At 41.9% G+C, this 18129-nt stretch overlaps 1 protein-coding gene across 1 annotated transcript in view; it reads right to left on the reverse strand.

Moving 5' to 3' along the window:
* LOC112216266 (membrane-associated guanylate kinase, WW and PDZ domain-containing protein 3-like) overlaps positions 1-18129 on the reverse strand; it is a 294029-nt gene that overhangs the window by 123350 nt on the left and 152550 nt on the right. The window contains exon 2 of the mRNA XM_042299572.1: positions 2202-2318. Coding sequence (XP_042155506.1) covers positions 2202-2318 — 117 coding nt within the window. The remainder of the gene's footprint in view (positions 1-2201; positions 2319-18129) is intronic.

The raw sequence follows: 18129 nt of genomic DNA on the forward strand, positions 1-18129 counted from the left end.
ATAGTCACAGTCACACAGCAGAGGATAGGCAGCGGCTTCATGCATTGTGGAAGGCCATAGTCACAGTCACACAGCAGAGGATAGGCAGCGGCTCCCTGCACAGTGAAACGCCATTCACAGTCACACAGCAGAGGATAGGCAGCGGCTCCATGCATTGTGGAAGGCCATAGTCACAGTCACACAGCAGAGGATAGGCAGCGGCTTCATGCATTGTGGAAGGCCATAGTCACAGTCACACAGCAGAGGATAGGCAGCGGCTCCCTGCACAGTGAAACGCCATTCACAGTCACACAAACATCAGTGGCTAAGCAGTGGCGACATGGGTCATATGCTGACCTGCACCACCAGTCAAAATATAACCCCTAGCACTGATGAGGAGGCAGAAACAAACAGCCATGCACTAGAGACAAACTAGGCTTGGACTAGGGTCAATGCTTGAAATGCTACAGGGTATGACTGTACAGCCATAGTAATTCAATATGAACTGCATTAGAGCCTGGCGTACTTACTTACCGTAGTACATTTTCCTCTCAGAATTTGTATGGCTTTTTTATGCATTTTTTCACAAAACAGTATTTACCATTAATCTCCGCAGTCGTCGATATAGCCCCTCGTGATTTATATACTGAGAACATTAACAATGCATTAACTCATGAAACTGACAGACACTAAACAGTTATACTGTATCCATCTAGTGAAAATGAACATCAGCTATTTATTTAGTTGCCTGTTATTCCCATTATATTTCCACATGAGAAAATCTGCCGTTCAGGAGAGGATGGGTGGCTCTCCCTCATAACAAAGTCACAAATTAGAAACGTTTTATATGCTAATTAAAATAGTGACTCAAAGATTATATAAATGTGTCCTGTAGCATTAATAAATTGTGAAATGGGGAGTAATTGCCATGTAATTCGGCAGAGTAGCGTAGAAAATCTGCACTTTGCACTTTGAATCCCACCAATTTGCCCTTTTGTCCATTTAAAACCACTAGGGTATACAAATAAAACGCTTTCCCACACCACTTATTTATCCCTGTGTTTTAAAGGCCCAGAGATACACACTCAAACACAGGGGAGTCATTAAGTGGAGTCATTGTTTTAAAGGCCCAGAGACACATGTTCAAACACAGGGGAGTCATTAAAGTGGAGTCATTGTTTTAAAGGCCCAGAGACACATGCTCAAACACAGGGGAGTCATTAAAGTGGAGTCATTGTTTAAAAGGCCCAGAGACACATGCTCAAACACAGGGGAGTCATTAAGTGGAGTCATTGTTTTAAAGGCCCAGAGACACATGCTCAAACACAGGGGAGTCATTAAGTGGAGTCATTGTTTTAAAGGCCCAGAGACACATGTTCAAACACAGGGGAGTCATTAAATGGAGTCCTTGTTTTAAAGGCCCAGAGACACATGTTCAAACACAGGGGAGTCATTAAGTGGAGTCCTTGTTTTAAAGGCCCAGAGACACATGCTCAAACACAGGGGAGTCATTCATAGTGGGTGGATGAAGCATAGAGTTGGCACCAAGTACTTAGAAGGAATTAGGTTACTATGAAAATATATATTCATTAAACATAATTACATGCATATTATATTCTGGAGATTAACTTCCAAGGCCTACATATTAGTATTGGAAAATGGAGTGAGAGATCTCCTATCTCATCTATCAAAGAGTAGTTATGTGTGAAGTTGATGGCCTTTATAGTGAAGGTTTGACGGCTGCTTTGTAGACCTCAGAGATGTGGCATAGAATGCCCCCAGTTAGGAGAGAAGAAGAATCCACGATTAAACACACAGCGCCAAGAGGAGAGAAAAGGAATGAGGGACAGAGAGATGGAACTGTGAAAATGAAGGAGTGTGATTGACATGTCACTCTTCCTCTAATTACTCTCTTCATCAATCCAGACACCAGCAGAGGGTTCTGAGGAGGATGGTTCCAATGAATGTCAAGCACTGTGTCCTCATGGGAGAAGTAGCATGTCTTTTGGGAAAAGCAAACTGCTCTGCTGATTAATGGACACCTGTGAAGGGGGCATTTCTATCTGATGGCAGGGCCAAATAGGATTGCTTGGCTACTGAAGTGCTAGTGACCGTCAGTCTTGAGATCTAAAGGTGTCCTACTCACATGGAACAGCCGTTAACGAGCAGGCACATGTGGAGTAGATAGGAAACAGGGGGAAGCCCGGGGCGTTACTACTCACAGGGAATGGTGCGCAGGTACAGGTTATCCCTGATCACCTGCTGGAGCTTGTGGTCCAGCGAACCTTTCTGGAACTGCAGGCTGAGGTAGTGACGCAGGTCTGTATTCAGAACCTTGCCTGTGGAGAGGAGAAACATCTGAGTCAGCACAGTACAATGTCGGAGGGAACACACACCACACACAGGACATTCACGAAACGTCATTTAGAAAATCCTCCAACATTCTTAAACAGTTGGGAACTCTAAACGCATAACCACCAGTGGGTAAATGAGAAAGATCCATCATCCCTTTCAAAACTATCTGACAGGTACCGGTGCCTGTGATGGAAAGCATGCCCCCAGCGAGAGTGTGTGTAGGAGGACAGTTTAGACATTTCTGGGCTGTGTGACAGCATTGTTGTTCGGGGGGGCTATAGGCTCCATTGGTAGAGGAACTGTCATGTGAGACAAAGGTGAAATATTAATTGGCTTGAATCACCAAGTATCCAGATGCAAACATGAATAACAGGAGAACATAACACAATGGCTGGCAGTGTTGCTGCCTTGGAGGAACAACAGAAGTTCAGGCAGATGGAGGACGTTTGGGGGATGTTCTTCATCCTGAAGGAGGGGAATCCGGGGGGTGGCGACGACATTCCCTGGTGTGTGAACAGGATCCTTCTCTGAGTATCAGCTCAGGCTCCAGCGGTTTGTTCTTTAGAAGTGTGTGTGAGAGAGAGAGATGCAAGGCGTCTTCCTCAGGGTGGGGAGGATGTGCTTTGACAGGACCCCAGTTATAGTGTTGTTAGCATCAATACCCATTGTTTCTCTGTTTCTCAATAACAGAATAAGTGATTTCTTGATTAGGTCTCGTCGCAACAACGTCTGCTGAGATGTTGTATGCCCCATATATACAGCAGTCTGTTGGTGGAAATAATTTTATATAATAATTTAAATTGAAAAACTCTAAGTGTTGAGTCAAGTGTAGTTTTTTGTACCAGTTCACAAACCATGTGCCATGGAATTGGTACATCGAAAATCTCTTCCCATTTATTTTGCAACCTGTATGGTGCAGCTGTCAACATTTTTGTCCTCAAATGAAACTGATATATTTTTCTATTTATGCCAGTTCCTTTCTGCCAATTGGTATCTTTAATTTATGGTAGGGAAACAAGTTCCCTACCTTCTCCCTTTTCCACTTGCCTACTCCATTTGTGTCGTAGTGCTGTAAATAGTTGGTTGTAAATTTGGATTGAGCAGATATTCCCATGCATTTTCGTTAACTGCATACAGTGTAAGTCTGAAGTTTACATACACTTTAGCCAAATACATTTAAACTCAGACTTTCACAATTCCTGACATTTAATCCTAGTAAGAATTCCCTGTTTTAGGTCAGTTAGGATCACTACTTTATTTTAAGAATGTGAAATGTCAGAATAATAGTAGAGAGAATGATTTATTTCAGCTTTGATTTCTTTCATCACATTCCCAGTGGGTCAGAAGTTTACATACACTCAATCAGTATTTGGTAGCATTGCCTTTAAATTGTTTTAACATAGGGTCAAACGATTCTGGTAGCCCTCCACAAGCTTCCCACAATAAGTTGGGTGAATATTGGCCCAATCCTCCTGACAGAGCTGTTGTAACTGAGTCAGGTTTGTAGGCCTCTTTGCTCGCACACGCTTTTTCAGTTCTGCCCACACATTTTCTATAGGATTGAGGTCAGGGCTTTGTGATGGCCACTGTAATACCTTGACTTTGTTGTCCTTAAGCCATTTTGCCACAACTTTGGAAGTATGCTTGGAGTCATTGTCCATTTGGAAGACCCATTTGCGACCAAGCTTTAACTCATGATGCCATCTATTTTGTGAAGTGCACCAGTCCCTCTTGCAGCAAAGCACCCCACAACATGATGTTGCCACCTCTGTGCTTCACAATTGGAATGGTGTTCTTCAGCTTGCAAGCCTCCCCCTTTTTCCTCCAAACATAACGATTGTCATAATGGCCAAACAGTTCTATTTTTTTAACAGTTATATTTTTTTATTTTTTCTATTTTTCATCAGACCCGAGGACATTTCTCCAAAAAGTATGATCTTTGTCCCCATGTGCAGTTGCAAACTGTAGTCTGGCAGTTTTTTTTATGGTGGTTTTGGAGCAGTGGCTTCTTCCTTGGTGAGCAGCCTTTCAGGTTATGTCAATATTGGACTTGTTCTACTGTGGATATAGATACTTTTGTACCTGTTTCCTCCAGCATCTTCACAAGGTCCTTTGCTGTTCATCTGGGATTGATGTGCACTTTTTGCACCAAAGTAAATTCATCTCTAGGAGACAGAACGCGTCTCCTTCCTGAGCGGTATGACGGGTGAGTGGTCCCATGGTGTTTATATTTGCGTACGATTGTTTGTACAGATGAACGTGCTGCCTTCAGGCATTTGGAAATTGCTCCCAAGGATGAACTAGACTTGTGGAAGTCTACAATTTTTCTTCTGAGGTCTTGGCTGATTTCTTTTGATTTTCCCATGATGTCAAGCAAAGAGGCACTGAGTTTGAAGGTAGGCCTTGAAATACATCCACAGGTACACCTTCAATCGACTAGAAATTATGTCAATTAGCCTATCAGAAGCATCTAAAGCCATGACATCGTTTTCTGGAATTTTACAACTGTTTAAAGGTACAGTCAACTTAGTGTATGTGCACTTCTGACCCACTGGAATTGTGATACAGTGAATTATAAGTGAAATAATCTGTCTGTAAACAATTGTTGGAAAAATGACTTGTGTCATGCACAAAGGAGATGTCCTAACCAACTAGCCACAACAATAGTTTGCTAACAAGAAATTTGTGGAGTGGTTGAAAAACGAGTTTTAATGACTCCAACCTAAGTGCATGTAAACTCCTCCATTTCTATGCATAATATCATTAATAAATATAATACAATTTTTAAACATTTAGCAATCCAAATAAAATGTCATATCTTTTGCTCATATGATTTTAAAATTGAACCATCTGGAGTAGGCAATGCCATTAGTAAGTAAGTAAACAGTGATAGGACCAGTTAATCAATGTAATTATTCCATAAATAGACAAGTATTTACCTCTCCATGGTTGCAAAATCTTATCTATTTTTGCTAACTTTTTATTGAAATTAATTGTGGTAAGTTCATTTATATTTTTTGTGAATGTGAATACCAAGTATGTCTGCTTCACCATCCGCCCATTTTATTGGTAAACCACAAGGTAGAGTAAACACTGCATTTTTTAACGATGCAATATGTAATATGGTACACTTGTCATAATTAGGTTTTAATCCAGAGAGGCTAGAAAAGTGATCAAGATCTTCAATCAGACTGTGCAGGGATCCAGATTGTGGACTTTAGAAAAACTAGAGTCATCAGCATACATTGACACATTGAATTTCTAACCCCTTGATGTTCTTGTTGGATCTCATTTTAATAATAGCTAGCATTTCAATGACCATAATAAATAGATATGGAGACAACGGACAGCCTTGTTTTAATCCTCTTAAATGCTAAATACTTTCTGAGATGTAACCATTGTTTATTATTTTACATCTGGGGTTGCTGTACATCACTTTAACCTATTGTAGAAGAGATTCACCAAAATTAAAGTATTCCAGGCATTTATATATAAATTCTAATCGTACTTTATCAAACACCTTTTCAAAATCAGCTATGAAGACCAAACCTGGTATCTTCAATGTTTCATAATGTTCAATTGTTTCAAGTAATTGTTGTATATTATTTCCAATATATCGTCCATGTAAAAAACCTATCTGATATATCTGGTATAACCTTTTTTATTCTATATGCTATGCATTTCGCCAGGATTTTCGCATCACAACATTGAAGTGTTAGAGTTTTTAAATGGACTGGATCTTTATACTTACCACCTGGGTCCTGTTTCAGTAGTAATGAAATCAGAGCATCTTGTGAAGTACCTGAAAGTCTACCATTTGTATAAAGGTAATTAAAACATGCTAATAATGGATCTTTGAGTACATCAAAAAAGGCCTGATGGTAAACCTCTACTGGTATACCATCAAGCCCTGGTGTTTTTCCAGACTGAAAATATTTTATTGCCTCAAAAAGTGCCTCTTCTGTAAGTTGGCCTTCACACCGGTCTTTCTGTAAATTTGTTAATTTTACATTATTATTAGGAAATAAATCCTTACAGTTAACATCATTCAGTGAAAATGGAGGAGACTGAAAATAAAACATTAGCTTAAAATATTTTGCTTCCTCTTTCAAAATATAATTTGGTGAATCATGGATAACTCCATTTGTAATGAGTTTCTGTAAATTATTTTTGGTGGAATTTCTGTGTTGAAGATTCAAGAAAACGTTTGTGCATTTTCCCCCATTTTCTATCCAATTTGTTTTATTTTTGTAATACATTACACTTGATCGTTCTTGAATAACTACCTCCATTTCTTTTTGTTTTTCCTCTAACCTATTTTGTGCCTCTAAAGTACAGTTTCCATTACCATCTACCTGCGCTGTTACTTCCTCTATTTCCTTTATTAGTCTAATCTCTTTTGACCTAAACTGCTTTTGTTTAAATGATGAGTATTGCATTGAATGGCCTCTAAAAGTACATTTGAAAGTGTCCCATACAATAAGGGGTTCTGCTGTACATATGTTGTACAAAAAAAGTCAGTTATGAATTATTTTGTTTAAGTTAAGAACAAATTGTCGTCCAATAGGCTTTGATTAATTTTCCAATATCCCTGTCCACGTGGAAATTTTGTAAGAGTTATATGGAGGCCAATTAGATGGTGGTCTGATCGCATTCGGTCTCCTATTAATATATATATTTTTTTTTACTTTTGATGCCAGCAAGAACGAGACTAGGAAGTAATCAAGACGGCTGCTTTAAGCCTCCTCCATGTATATCTCCCTAGGTCAGGGTTTTTCACCCTCCACATATCAACTAGTTATAATGTATACATAATCTCCGTGATCTCCTTAAGTGCTTGAGGGTGATAGTTTGTAGAATGATTACCTTTACGATCCATTGAGGTACTTAAAACCGTATTATAATCTCCCACCATAATAATAGATTATTTTGTTGCTTGTGAGCTCAATATATTATTATATATATATTCAAAAAAGTGTGGATCATCATTATTTTCCCTATATAGATTAATTAGACTTGATATTTTTTATATTGAGATGTATTTTTTAAATGTAATTATGTAAATGCAATTTTGTAAATGCAATTATTTTAGGATCATATAGGCCTATTCCAATAGAGAACCTAGGCAGGATTTGATGATATAATCCCTTATCCTAGCCCTATAATACATATATTTATATTTATTAAGTTTTATTTTAAAATCAAATCATTCTGATTCACATCGGCGAACATGGGTCACACTATATAACAGCTTTTAAGTCATAATACACCCAACCTCTACAATTAGGACAAATCATATTAAACAAACAAAAAACTACCTTGGTATTTCAAATGTACAATCTTCAAATACATAAAAATCATGAAGAATAAAAAGGTCAGCCTTACCCATCCTCACATTCTCTTACATCAAAACCTGATATTACGTCCATATAGTCCAAAATTACATATTGCCAAAATAGAAGGATAAGTTCATCATACCCATTCTGTATTGCCATAAATCCAACCTTATTTTAAGTCCACGGTTCCATAATGCATGACTAAAAACAAAACAAAGTCATTCATGCAACAACAACAAAAATGTTTTTGTAAAAAGACAATGAATCCATATTTGTACTGTGTAATGTGGTGCAAATACGTATCCGGGACTACTTCAACAGGAGGTAGCTACACTCACAGCCACTTTGTCATCTTCCAGTCCTTGAACATTTCATTATTTACATATAATTTAATCACCACTAGATAAACCTCTGCTTTCCTGCAAGGAGCCTTTTGGAAGTGGGGTACAGGGCACATCGTCTCTCCACTATTTCATGAGGAAATTGTTCATTAATAGAGAATGGGGTGTTCTTCAATTCCCTACCCTGTTGTAACAAGGCAAATTTCCTTTTGTAGTGGGTCAGCATAGCTACAATCAGACGGGGCCTTCCCTCTGCTCTGCCACCAAAACGGTGAGCTCTTTGAAAATCAATTGTTTCCACCTGTTCGACCGTCATCTTGAGATTACGTTTCATGAATAAATACCATTTAAATGTAGTTGTTTTTTTGCATTGGATATATTTACCATATCATACGGAGAGAGAAACATAAACCTTTTACCTTATAAGTAGACATAATTGCAAATGATTAAATCCTTCAAATATAAATATAAAAACGATTTAGTTACGAACTGAACTTTAATTAAATGAGTTGACTCACACATGGGATGAAATCACTGAACAACAAAATAAAGGGAATATTGAATGATCCCCAACGATCCATCGCATCTCCCAAAAACGTTAGTCTAAAAACTAAACTTTGGTTGTCTTCCTCTCAGGCTTCCATGTCTTCTCCCTGGACCTCCTCAATGTCCACCTCTTGAACATGAGACTCCGAGGCCTCATCTTCACTATCACTTTCCAATCTTGTTGAGGATGGCTCGTTTTCAGGCTCAAAAAGCCTCAAATTTTCCCGGATGGCCATCAATTTTTTATCCTTTGTAATGGTCAGCCTGTAGTGTGCTTTGGTGTGTGTGGTCCCAAACAAGGACCAGTTGCACTCTGAGGCGGCTGACGTTGGTGGGAGTTGGAGGATGATGGAGCCAACAGGGGAAAGAGTCTCAGATCCACAAAGTCCCTTCCACCAGGTGGCTGATGAGATATGTTGGCACGACTGCCATATTGCATCTCCATCCCAAAGCCCTTGGAAGTGTACTTCGCCAGACTGCCAAGAACCTTGCCCTCATCCAGGCCGAAGTGGCGAGACACGGTAGTGATGCCTTGTTGATCTATGCACCAGACAGGATGCTCTTGCCACCATACTTGGGTTCCAACATGTACGCTGCGGAGTGTATGGGCTTCAGGCAGAAGTCTTCACGCTTTTGGATGTATTTCAGAATTGCAGTTTCCTCTCCTTGGAGCATCAGTGAAGTGGGCAGGGCAGTACAGATTTCTTCTCTTACATCTGCAAGCAGAGTCTGAACATCAGGCAGGATGGCATTGTCTCCCTCAATCCGTGTAATGGTTACCGCTATAGGTTTCAGGAGTTTCAGGCTGCTTACCACTCTCTCCCAAAATGCATCATCCAGGATGATCCTCTTGATAGGGCTATCCATATCAGCAGACTGTGATATGGCCATTTCTTGGAGAGACTCCTTCCCCTCCAGGAGACTGTCAAACATGATAACACCACCACCCCAATGGGTGTTGCTGGGAAGCTTCAATGTGGTGCTCTTATTCTTCTCACTTTGCTTGGTGAGGTAGATTGCTGCTATAACTTGATGACCCTTCAGATACCTAACCATTTCCTTGGCTCTCTTGTAGAGTGTATCCATTGTTTTCAGTGCCATGATGTCCTTGAGGAGCAGATTCAGTGCATGAGCAGCACAGCCAATGGGTGTGATGTGAGAGTAGGACTCCTCCACTTTAGAACAAGCAGCCTTCATGTTCGCAGCATTGTCTGTCACCAGTGCAAATACCTTCTGTGGTCCAAGGTCATTGATGACTGCCTTCAGCTCATCTAAAATGTAGAGACCGTTGTGTCTGTTGTCCCTTGTGTCTGTGCTCTTGTAGAATACTGGTTGAGGGGTGGAGATGATGTAGTTAACTATTCCTTGCCCACGAACATTCGACCACCCATCAGAAATTATTGCAATACAGTCTGCTTTCTCTATGATTTGCTTGACCTTCACTTGAACTCTGTTGAACTCTGCATCCAGCAAATGAGTAGATAAAGCATGTCTGGTTGGAGGGGTGTATGCTGGGTGAAGAACATTCAGAAATCTCTCCCAATACACCTTGCCTGTGAGCATCAGAGGTGATTCAGTTGCATACACAGCTCAAGAAGAGCGTTCCTCCATTGAGTCAAAAAACCTGATTCCAGGAGGACCATGAGCTGTCGCTATCGATAAGGTGTCTGATTAATCATTTTCACCTCAAATAGAAGTAGAGGGACTTTTGTCAGAGGTTGCTTGTTGTGTGCGCTGAGTGAACATTATGCACTTGGCTAGATGATTCTGCATCTTTGTTGCATTCTTCACATAAGATTTGGCACAGTATTTGCAAATGTACATAGCTTTTCCTTCTACATTAGCTGCAGTGAAATGTATCCACACATCAGATAGTGCCCATGGCATTTTCCTGTAAAGATTAGAATTATTTTTTGTAAAAAAAAAATATATACAATTCCCTGTACAGATAAATAGTTAAGCAGTTAGATTAAACAACTCCTTTGTAAGATAAATCTTTTAGAATGGGCAGGTGGCCTAGAGGTTAGAGCGTTGGGCCAGTACCCGAAAGGTTGCTGGATCAATCCCTAAGCTGACAAGGTAAAAATCTGTCATTCTTCCCCTGAACAAGGCAGTTTACCCACTGTTCCCTGGTAGGCCATCATTGTAAATAAGAATTTGTTCTTAACTGACTTGCCTAGTTAAATAAAAAAATACAAAATTGAAACCACTCCTCAGTTAGCAGGCTCAGCTAAAACCCACATGGTAACAAAAACTAACTAGCAGAAATTGTTAACAAGTTAGAAATGCTTTAAACACACTTTGCTGTAGGCTACTATTTAACAAAAAAACATATAAAATATATTCACCCCACCCAGTATTGTAATCAAAACTTACCAGAAAGCATGTAGTCCTTGGCTCAGACAGTGTAGTAGAATCATTAGCATCTCATTAGTGTTCAAGATCTTGATAATCAGCTGTACATGTGATGGACTATCACCAATCCATTGAATTGGGGATAGTTTAACCAAAATATGCCACAAGACCTAGAATTGCCTTGTGTGTCCCACAAAAAAAGGTTCACTGTTATAAGCTAACTTTTTTGATGAATTTAAGCAAAATTTCCCAAATTCCCAGGCTTAACTTCCCATTAAAAATTTCCGGAAAAGTTCCAGAAATTTACCGTAAAGTGTCCGACCCTTTGCAACCCTAGTATTGAGTATGAATGTTATTTTCTTAGTATGAATGGTATTTTCTTAGTATGAATGGTATTTTACTCAAGTTGAACCAGTCCAGTTATGGCTGCGGTAGGAAGGTCTATGGCCAAAAGAAACAGGCCTCTACACATTGTGTAAGTCGATGGACATTTTAGTGAGGAATGTAGGTCAGGGAAAGAAAAGCATTGAACTGGTAAACCTCAGGCCTGTGGTCCCATGTTCCCAGAAAACTATTCTATGCATTATGAGTTATGGAACCGCATTACACACACACAAACACAGCTGAGAGACTATACCCCCATTCCCAAAGTCAGGTCTGCTCTGTTCCCATGTTAGGTTACCAGGGAGGTCTTTACTACAACCCCCCAGGAATGTGTCCTGGCTCCATTCCCCCACCACCCACCCACCCTTCCACCCACCCACACACACACACACACACACACACACACACACACACACACACACACACACACACACACACACACACCATCCTCACAGGGAGGGACAATGGTATGGACAATGGAGGGTGCTGATTGTTGTAATTAAACTAGGACTGAGTAATCTCACTCTCTCTGACAGGGCAGTCTCTGCCTGACTGTAAGGTGGCATTAGCTTGCACTGTCATATCTCTGGAGAGCGTGCGTGCAACACAGACAGCATCCCGCTATGCTATGAGGCAGCTAGCATATCGCTGGACAGCCAGGCTCCTATGGAACATAATGGGCTCCTTTGTGTCTCGTCACCTGGGCATTAGAGTGGTGGGGGGTGAGACGGCAATCATAAAAAACTGGGGAAGAGTCAAAGCGAGAGAGAGAGAGAATGATGAGGCAATCACACATGGATTGCTGTCTCCACCCCTCTCACTGTCTCCCTCTCTCCCTCCACTGTCTCCCTCCATCCCTCCACTGTCTCCCTCCATCCCTCCACTGTCTCCCTCCATCCCTCCACTGTCTCGTCTACTCAGATCCATCAGACAGCAGATAAAGACTGAGTCCTTAAAACGCTGGCATTAGCCCTGAGGCTTCAATTTAGTCAAATGTCTGCATTTACAGCGATAGGAGAGGTGAAATTAGAAATGGGCGAAGCAGTTTGATAAATCTCAGGGGACTGATTATAGGGGACTGATTGATGGTATGGGTGGACACGGACCCCCCCCCCATCTATTGTAAACACACACTTGTACTAAACAACCATCAAATTAGAGCACTGATTTCCAAAACACAGTAAATCCTCTCTAAATGAGCATGGAATGCAGAGGTGTTACAGGGAGAGGCTGCCACCACAGGTTCTTTAATGAGGCCCTTCCATGTTAGTGGCCAAGCCCTGGTGCTATCTAATTAGCACATCATTATGACCGCTTGGATTCCCAGGGTCACTGAATAGATGTCCACTGTCTCCTCCCTGTGTAACTGACTGACTGACTGCATAAGCAACCCTATATTTCCCTGTATCCTTCCCCAAAACATCCCTGCAAAAATGTCTACTAACGTCCCTCGACCAATGATGTCACACACACACTGTAGACCTTTGTCTAGTGAGAGCTGTATAGTCAATGTAGGAAGAGAGCAGTAATTAGACTGGCTTGGCAGTCTCTAACTGTGTGAAGTCAATTAGCTGGTATGGAGAAGCACATGAGCAATGGAGATAAATTACAGAATGGAGGTGGTCGTACACTGTACTAAAATGGAAAATAAATCCCCCAATCACCCTCCTCCCTCTTCCCATTAGCTTAGCTGGGCTTCTTTGAAGTTCCAATTAAAGGCTTGCCCTCTCAAAGCAGGGTTCAGTTTGCACAGGGCAGAGAAGAGGTTCATCTCATGGAGCAGAGCTGGCTCATGCCAATGACCAAGGACCCGTGGGAAACACAGATCTAGCATTAACTAGGGAGGGATATTCTTCTCAGATGAGTTTACTCTACAAAACTGGACCAGATCCCTCTAGCTCAGAACACTGTCACAGACTTCAGAGCATATAGGCTGCAGTGTGATGGTGCCAGATGGGGAAAATACTGGCATGGACTTGGGGTCATGAGATTGATACAGTATAGTGAGTCTGACTTCAATGCGGTGTAGAACCTTGGTCTTCTTTTAGCTTGACTGAACTCTTTAGCTCAGAGTGAAAAGGACCTCTACTTACAGCACATGATCTCAGCTTGTCATAGATTCCAAAGGGGAACTGTCCCCAGAGTAATTATGCAAATGATCTTCTTACTGCTATGAGAGACAGATTCTCTCACATACTAAATAATCAGTGAGGGAGGCGTCTATTTAGTGCTTAGCAGTTAGCATCCACTAATACACTGATGGATGCTTAGCAGTTAGCATCCACTAATTCACTAATGGATACTTAGCAGTTAGCATCCACTAATACACTGATGGATTCTTAGCAGTTAGCATCCACTAATACACTGATGGATGCTTAGCAGTTAGCATCCACTAATACACTAATGGATACTTAGCGGTTAGCATCCACTAATACACTGATGGATGCTTAGCAGTTAGCATCCACTAATACACTAATGGATACTTAGCAGTTAGCATTCATTAATACACTGACGGCTATGGATGACTAGCATCATAGCCTGTTACTTTCAGCATCCACTAATACAGTGTTTTCCAACTGATTCAAGTGTCAAGTTTTATTTGTCACAAGTACAGTGAAATACTTAACTTGCAAGTCCTACCCAACAGTGCAGTGTTCAATATCAAAAGTATAAATAATTACTAGCTAGCTTGTTATTGCTGGCTTCCCTCCCTGTGTAATACTGAACAGACATCATGAAGCTACGCTTCAATTGGTTTAATACTGTTTTTATCTAGGCTGTCTATGGTGGACACCGAGCTCCTCTCCCCTCTCGTTAGTTATTAGTTGGTTGCTGTGTAGACGATAACATTGGGAGCAGCAAGGCGACTCAATGTGTGTGGGTGTCTTCTTCGTGATGTGATATTTGCCCAGAGACAGAGCTCGTTTGGGGATGTGAGCATTGTTTTTAGTTTTTTAGAGCTCCTGTCCTCTAATCCACCTGGCTTCACTGGTGTAGCTTTTTAAATGAAACAACGACTGGTGGACAAGGAAAAACAAACAAGATGTTGTTGTTTGTGGGGAGGATTGAGATGGATTTCATGACTAGGCTGCTGTCGGGTTCAAATCCCAGACGTGTCTTTGAGTGAGATGCCGAGACCCTGAACAAAAGGTTGAAAAATAAGCCAAGGTACTGGGTGGGCCTGGATGGAGTGGAGTGTCCCTGTGTCCCTTTGAGAGGACAGGGTGAACTGAACGCTGAGAGGTGAAGAAACAGTCACTGCCCATGCCAGGTCATACTGGCACAGATCAGCATTGGCCATAAGGAGCAGAGCAGAGGACCCATGTTGCCTGGCGATGGTGACATTTACCCCTAAAAACACACGCAGCTTCCTTCCTGATCCATTCAGGATCAGAATAAGTCGACAGAAGAGACCAGAATCACAATGGGGTCTCTCTCTCTATTTTACCCTTTACCTTTCTCACTCCCTCTCTACCTTTCTCACTCCCTCTCTACCTTTCTCACTCCCTCTCTACCTTTCTCACTCCCTCTCTACCGTTCTCACTCCCTCTCTACCTTTCTCACTCCCTCTCTACCTTTCTCACTCCCTCTCTACCTTTCTCACTCCCTTTCTCACTCCCTCTCTACTGTTCTCACTCCCTCTCTACCTTTCTCACTCCCTCTCTACATTTCTCACTCCCTCTCTACCTTTCTCACTCCCTTTCTCACTCCCTCTCTACCGTTCTCACTCCCTCTCTACCTTTCTCACTCACTCTCTACCTTTCTCACTCCCTCTCTACCTTTCTCACTCCGTCTCTACCGTTCTCACTCCCTCTCTACCTTTCTCACTCCCTCTCTACCTTTCTCACTCCGTCTCTACCGTTCTCACTCCCTCTCTACCGTTCTCACTCCCTCTCTACCTTTCTCACTCCCTCTCTACCTTTCTCACTCCCTCTCTACCTTTCTCACTCCCTCTCTACCTTTCTCACTCACTCTCTACCTTTCTCACTCACTCTCTACCTTTCTCACTCCGTCTCTACCGTTCTCACTCCCTCTACCTTTCTCACTCCCTCTCTACCTTTCTCACTCCCTCTCTACATTTCTCACTCCCACACTACCTTTCTCACTCCCTCTCTACCTTTCTCACTCCCTCTCTACCTTTCTCACTCCCTCTCTACCTTTCTCACTCCCTCTCTACCTTTCTCACTCCCTCTCTACCTTTCTCACTCCCTCTCTACCTTTCTCACTCCCACACTACCTTTCTCACTCCCTCTCTACCTTTCTCACTCCCTCTCTACCTTTCTCACTCCCTCTCTACCTTTCTCACTCCCTCTCTACGATTCTCACTCCCTCTCTACCTTTCTCACTCCCTCTCTACCGTTCTCACTCCCTCTCCACCTTTCTCAGTCCCTCTCTACCTTTCTCACTCCCTCTCTACCTTTCTCACTCCCTCTCTACCTTTCTCACTCCCTCTCTACCTTTCTCACTCCCTCTCTACCTTTCTCACTCCCTCTCTACCTTTCTCACTCCCTCTCTACCTTTCTTACTCCCTCTCTACCTTTCTCACTCCCTCTCTACCTTTCTCACTCCCTCTCTACCTTTCTCACTCCCTCTCTACCTTTCTCACTCCCTCTCTCCCTCCCTTTCTCACTCCCTCTCTACCATTCTCACTCCCTCTCTACCTTTCTCACTCCCTCTCTACCTTTCTCACTCCCTCTCTACCTTTCTCACTCCCTCTCTACCTTTCTCACTCACTCTCTACCTATCTCACTCACTCTCTACCTATCTCACTCACTCTCTACCTTTCTCACTCACTCTCTACCTTTCTCACTCCCTCTCTACCTTTCTCACTCCCTCTCTACCTTTCTCACTCCCTCTCTACCTTTCTCACTCCCTCTCTACCTTTCTCACTCCTTCTCTACCATTCTCACTATTCTTCTCATCTCAGCATCCCCAGCCTCAGACTGGTTTTTCATGCCAGAATGTATGCCTCTTACAGCTACCCCCCTCGTGTAGTGGAGGGTTGAGATGAAACAGCTACACAGAAACAAGTACGCACAGTAGGAGGGGAAAGTGTGTGTGTGACTCAGAGCTCCATCTCAGCATGTTGCCTCTACTGTTTGTCTGGCTGGTCTTTTTGTGTGTGTATATAACACGTCACGGTCTGATCTGGAGAATGAGGCCCCACTCTGAACACTGGTTCCCCAAAGGCCTGGGCTATCAGGGGCTTGAAGACCCATATGCAACCGTTTACACATTGTGTCTCGTGTGGTTGATGACAAGGCTTGGCCAGTATACCGTATATGCCCTATACCAGGGTATTTGGGAAAAGCCACGGGATGGTTTTTCAATACAGTTTTTTTATACATTTGAATATTTGTAGCTACTTTGATGTTGACATGAGCAGCGCAACAGATATTGAGGTGTGGAAGATGCTAGACTTCTCTCACACAGTCACACACAGTAACTGTGCTTGTGCACGGGTTCACTTCACGCTGTTCAGCGTGTTACCCAGGGCACCGAAACTGCAAAGAAGTTGAGCTTCGCGCTTCAAAACTTCATTGTTTGGGAAATTAACCCACTATGCTGTTTTTGTTTTTAATATTTTAATATTTGTAGCTACTTTTAAAATAAATACCTGCTGTCAGCTTGTGCAATATGTTAGGAGATTAAGATTGTGTTCTTCATTTCACCTGTCACAATGTTTCATTATGAAGCTTACCGGTAGTGCCCATTCTCGTGGTTTGTTTACAAGCGAGAGACCGGAGCCTTGTGATCTAGCTACTGTACAGTATGGAATTCAAAACGAAATGTTTGCCAGCTAGATATCTTATAACTATTAAGTTAACTGTCTAAAATGTGCTAAATTCTCTCCAGTTGTGCATTTGGTTTACTAATTTAGAAGCTAGTTAGTTATCTAGTTAAGTGGTTAGCTTCTTCCAAAATCCTTCTTTGCTTGCCGGTAACAGCAAAAAATCCCCATCCTGGATCAAGATACTCGCTGTCTAATATTTGTTATGTGTGTGCAGCAAACTGTGAGTAGCATTTCTGAGTTACTTGTATAACTGGGGTGGCTGTCCTGAAAAAAGGTTATGTAAGAAACGTTATAAAATGTTCGCATCGCGCTCGTTAGCATTTAGCTAACATGTACTTGTTAGCATTGCTAATCTGAATACAAAGGCTCAGTGTGGTTTGAAAATCCCGCCCCTTGTGTTCAGTGCCGGAAGTTTACCGAATGTCCCGGTGCGGCACAAGGTCCATATGAAAGTATGACAATCTGGATATCACCCAAGCCTTCTGACTACAGAGAGTGAGAAAGAGAGAGAGAAGGAGAGAGATCAAAGCGGATCAGTGTAATCTCTTCCACCAGCTCTCCATTTTCTTTCACATGTCCCTCAGAGTCATTGTTGTACCTCTCATGGAGAGGGGGTGGAAGAGAGGAGGAAGGCTTACACCTGAGAAATGGGTTAAGGTTTATTTTATTTACTTAAACACTTGACATTTGATATCTCCATTTTGTAAAAGCTTCCAGATTTGGAAAAACTAGAGAACTGAAGGTCAGACTATTTCATTTCTCACTATCAATCTAAGGTCCAGTGAACCTCTGGATATAATCTGGAATCAGCAGTGACACAGAACACACAAAGGCCTTGGAAAGAACAAACCATCTAGTCCACATAAAGACAGGACGCTCAGGCAGTGTGATAGTCTCCCAGCTCCATGTATTATGGTTTAGGGGGGCAGAAAATGCACTGAACTCTTAGCCTCAATAACTTCAGCTGTCAGTGAAGATCTGGCCACCCGATGCATCTGGGAGAACCCAGGAGAAGAGAAATATGGAGACTCATAAAAAC

Source organism: Oncorhynchus tshawytscha, linkage group LG16 (assembly GCF_018296145.1).
Source record: "Oncorhynchus tshawytscha isolate Ot180627B linkage group LG16, Otsh_v2.0, whole genome shotgun sequence".
In the NCBI taxonomy this organism is placed as follows: Eukaryota; Metazoa; Chordata; class Actinopteri; order Salmoniformes; family Salmonidae; genus Oncorhynchus; species Oncorhynchus tshawytscha.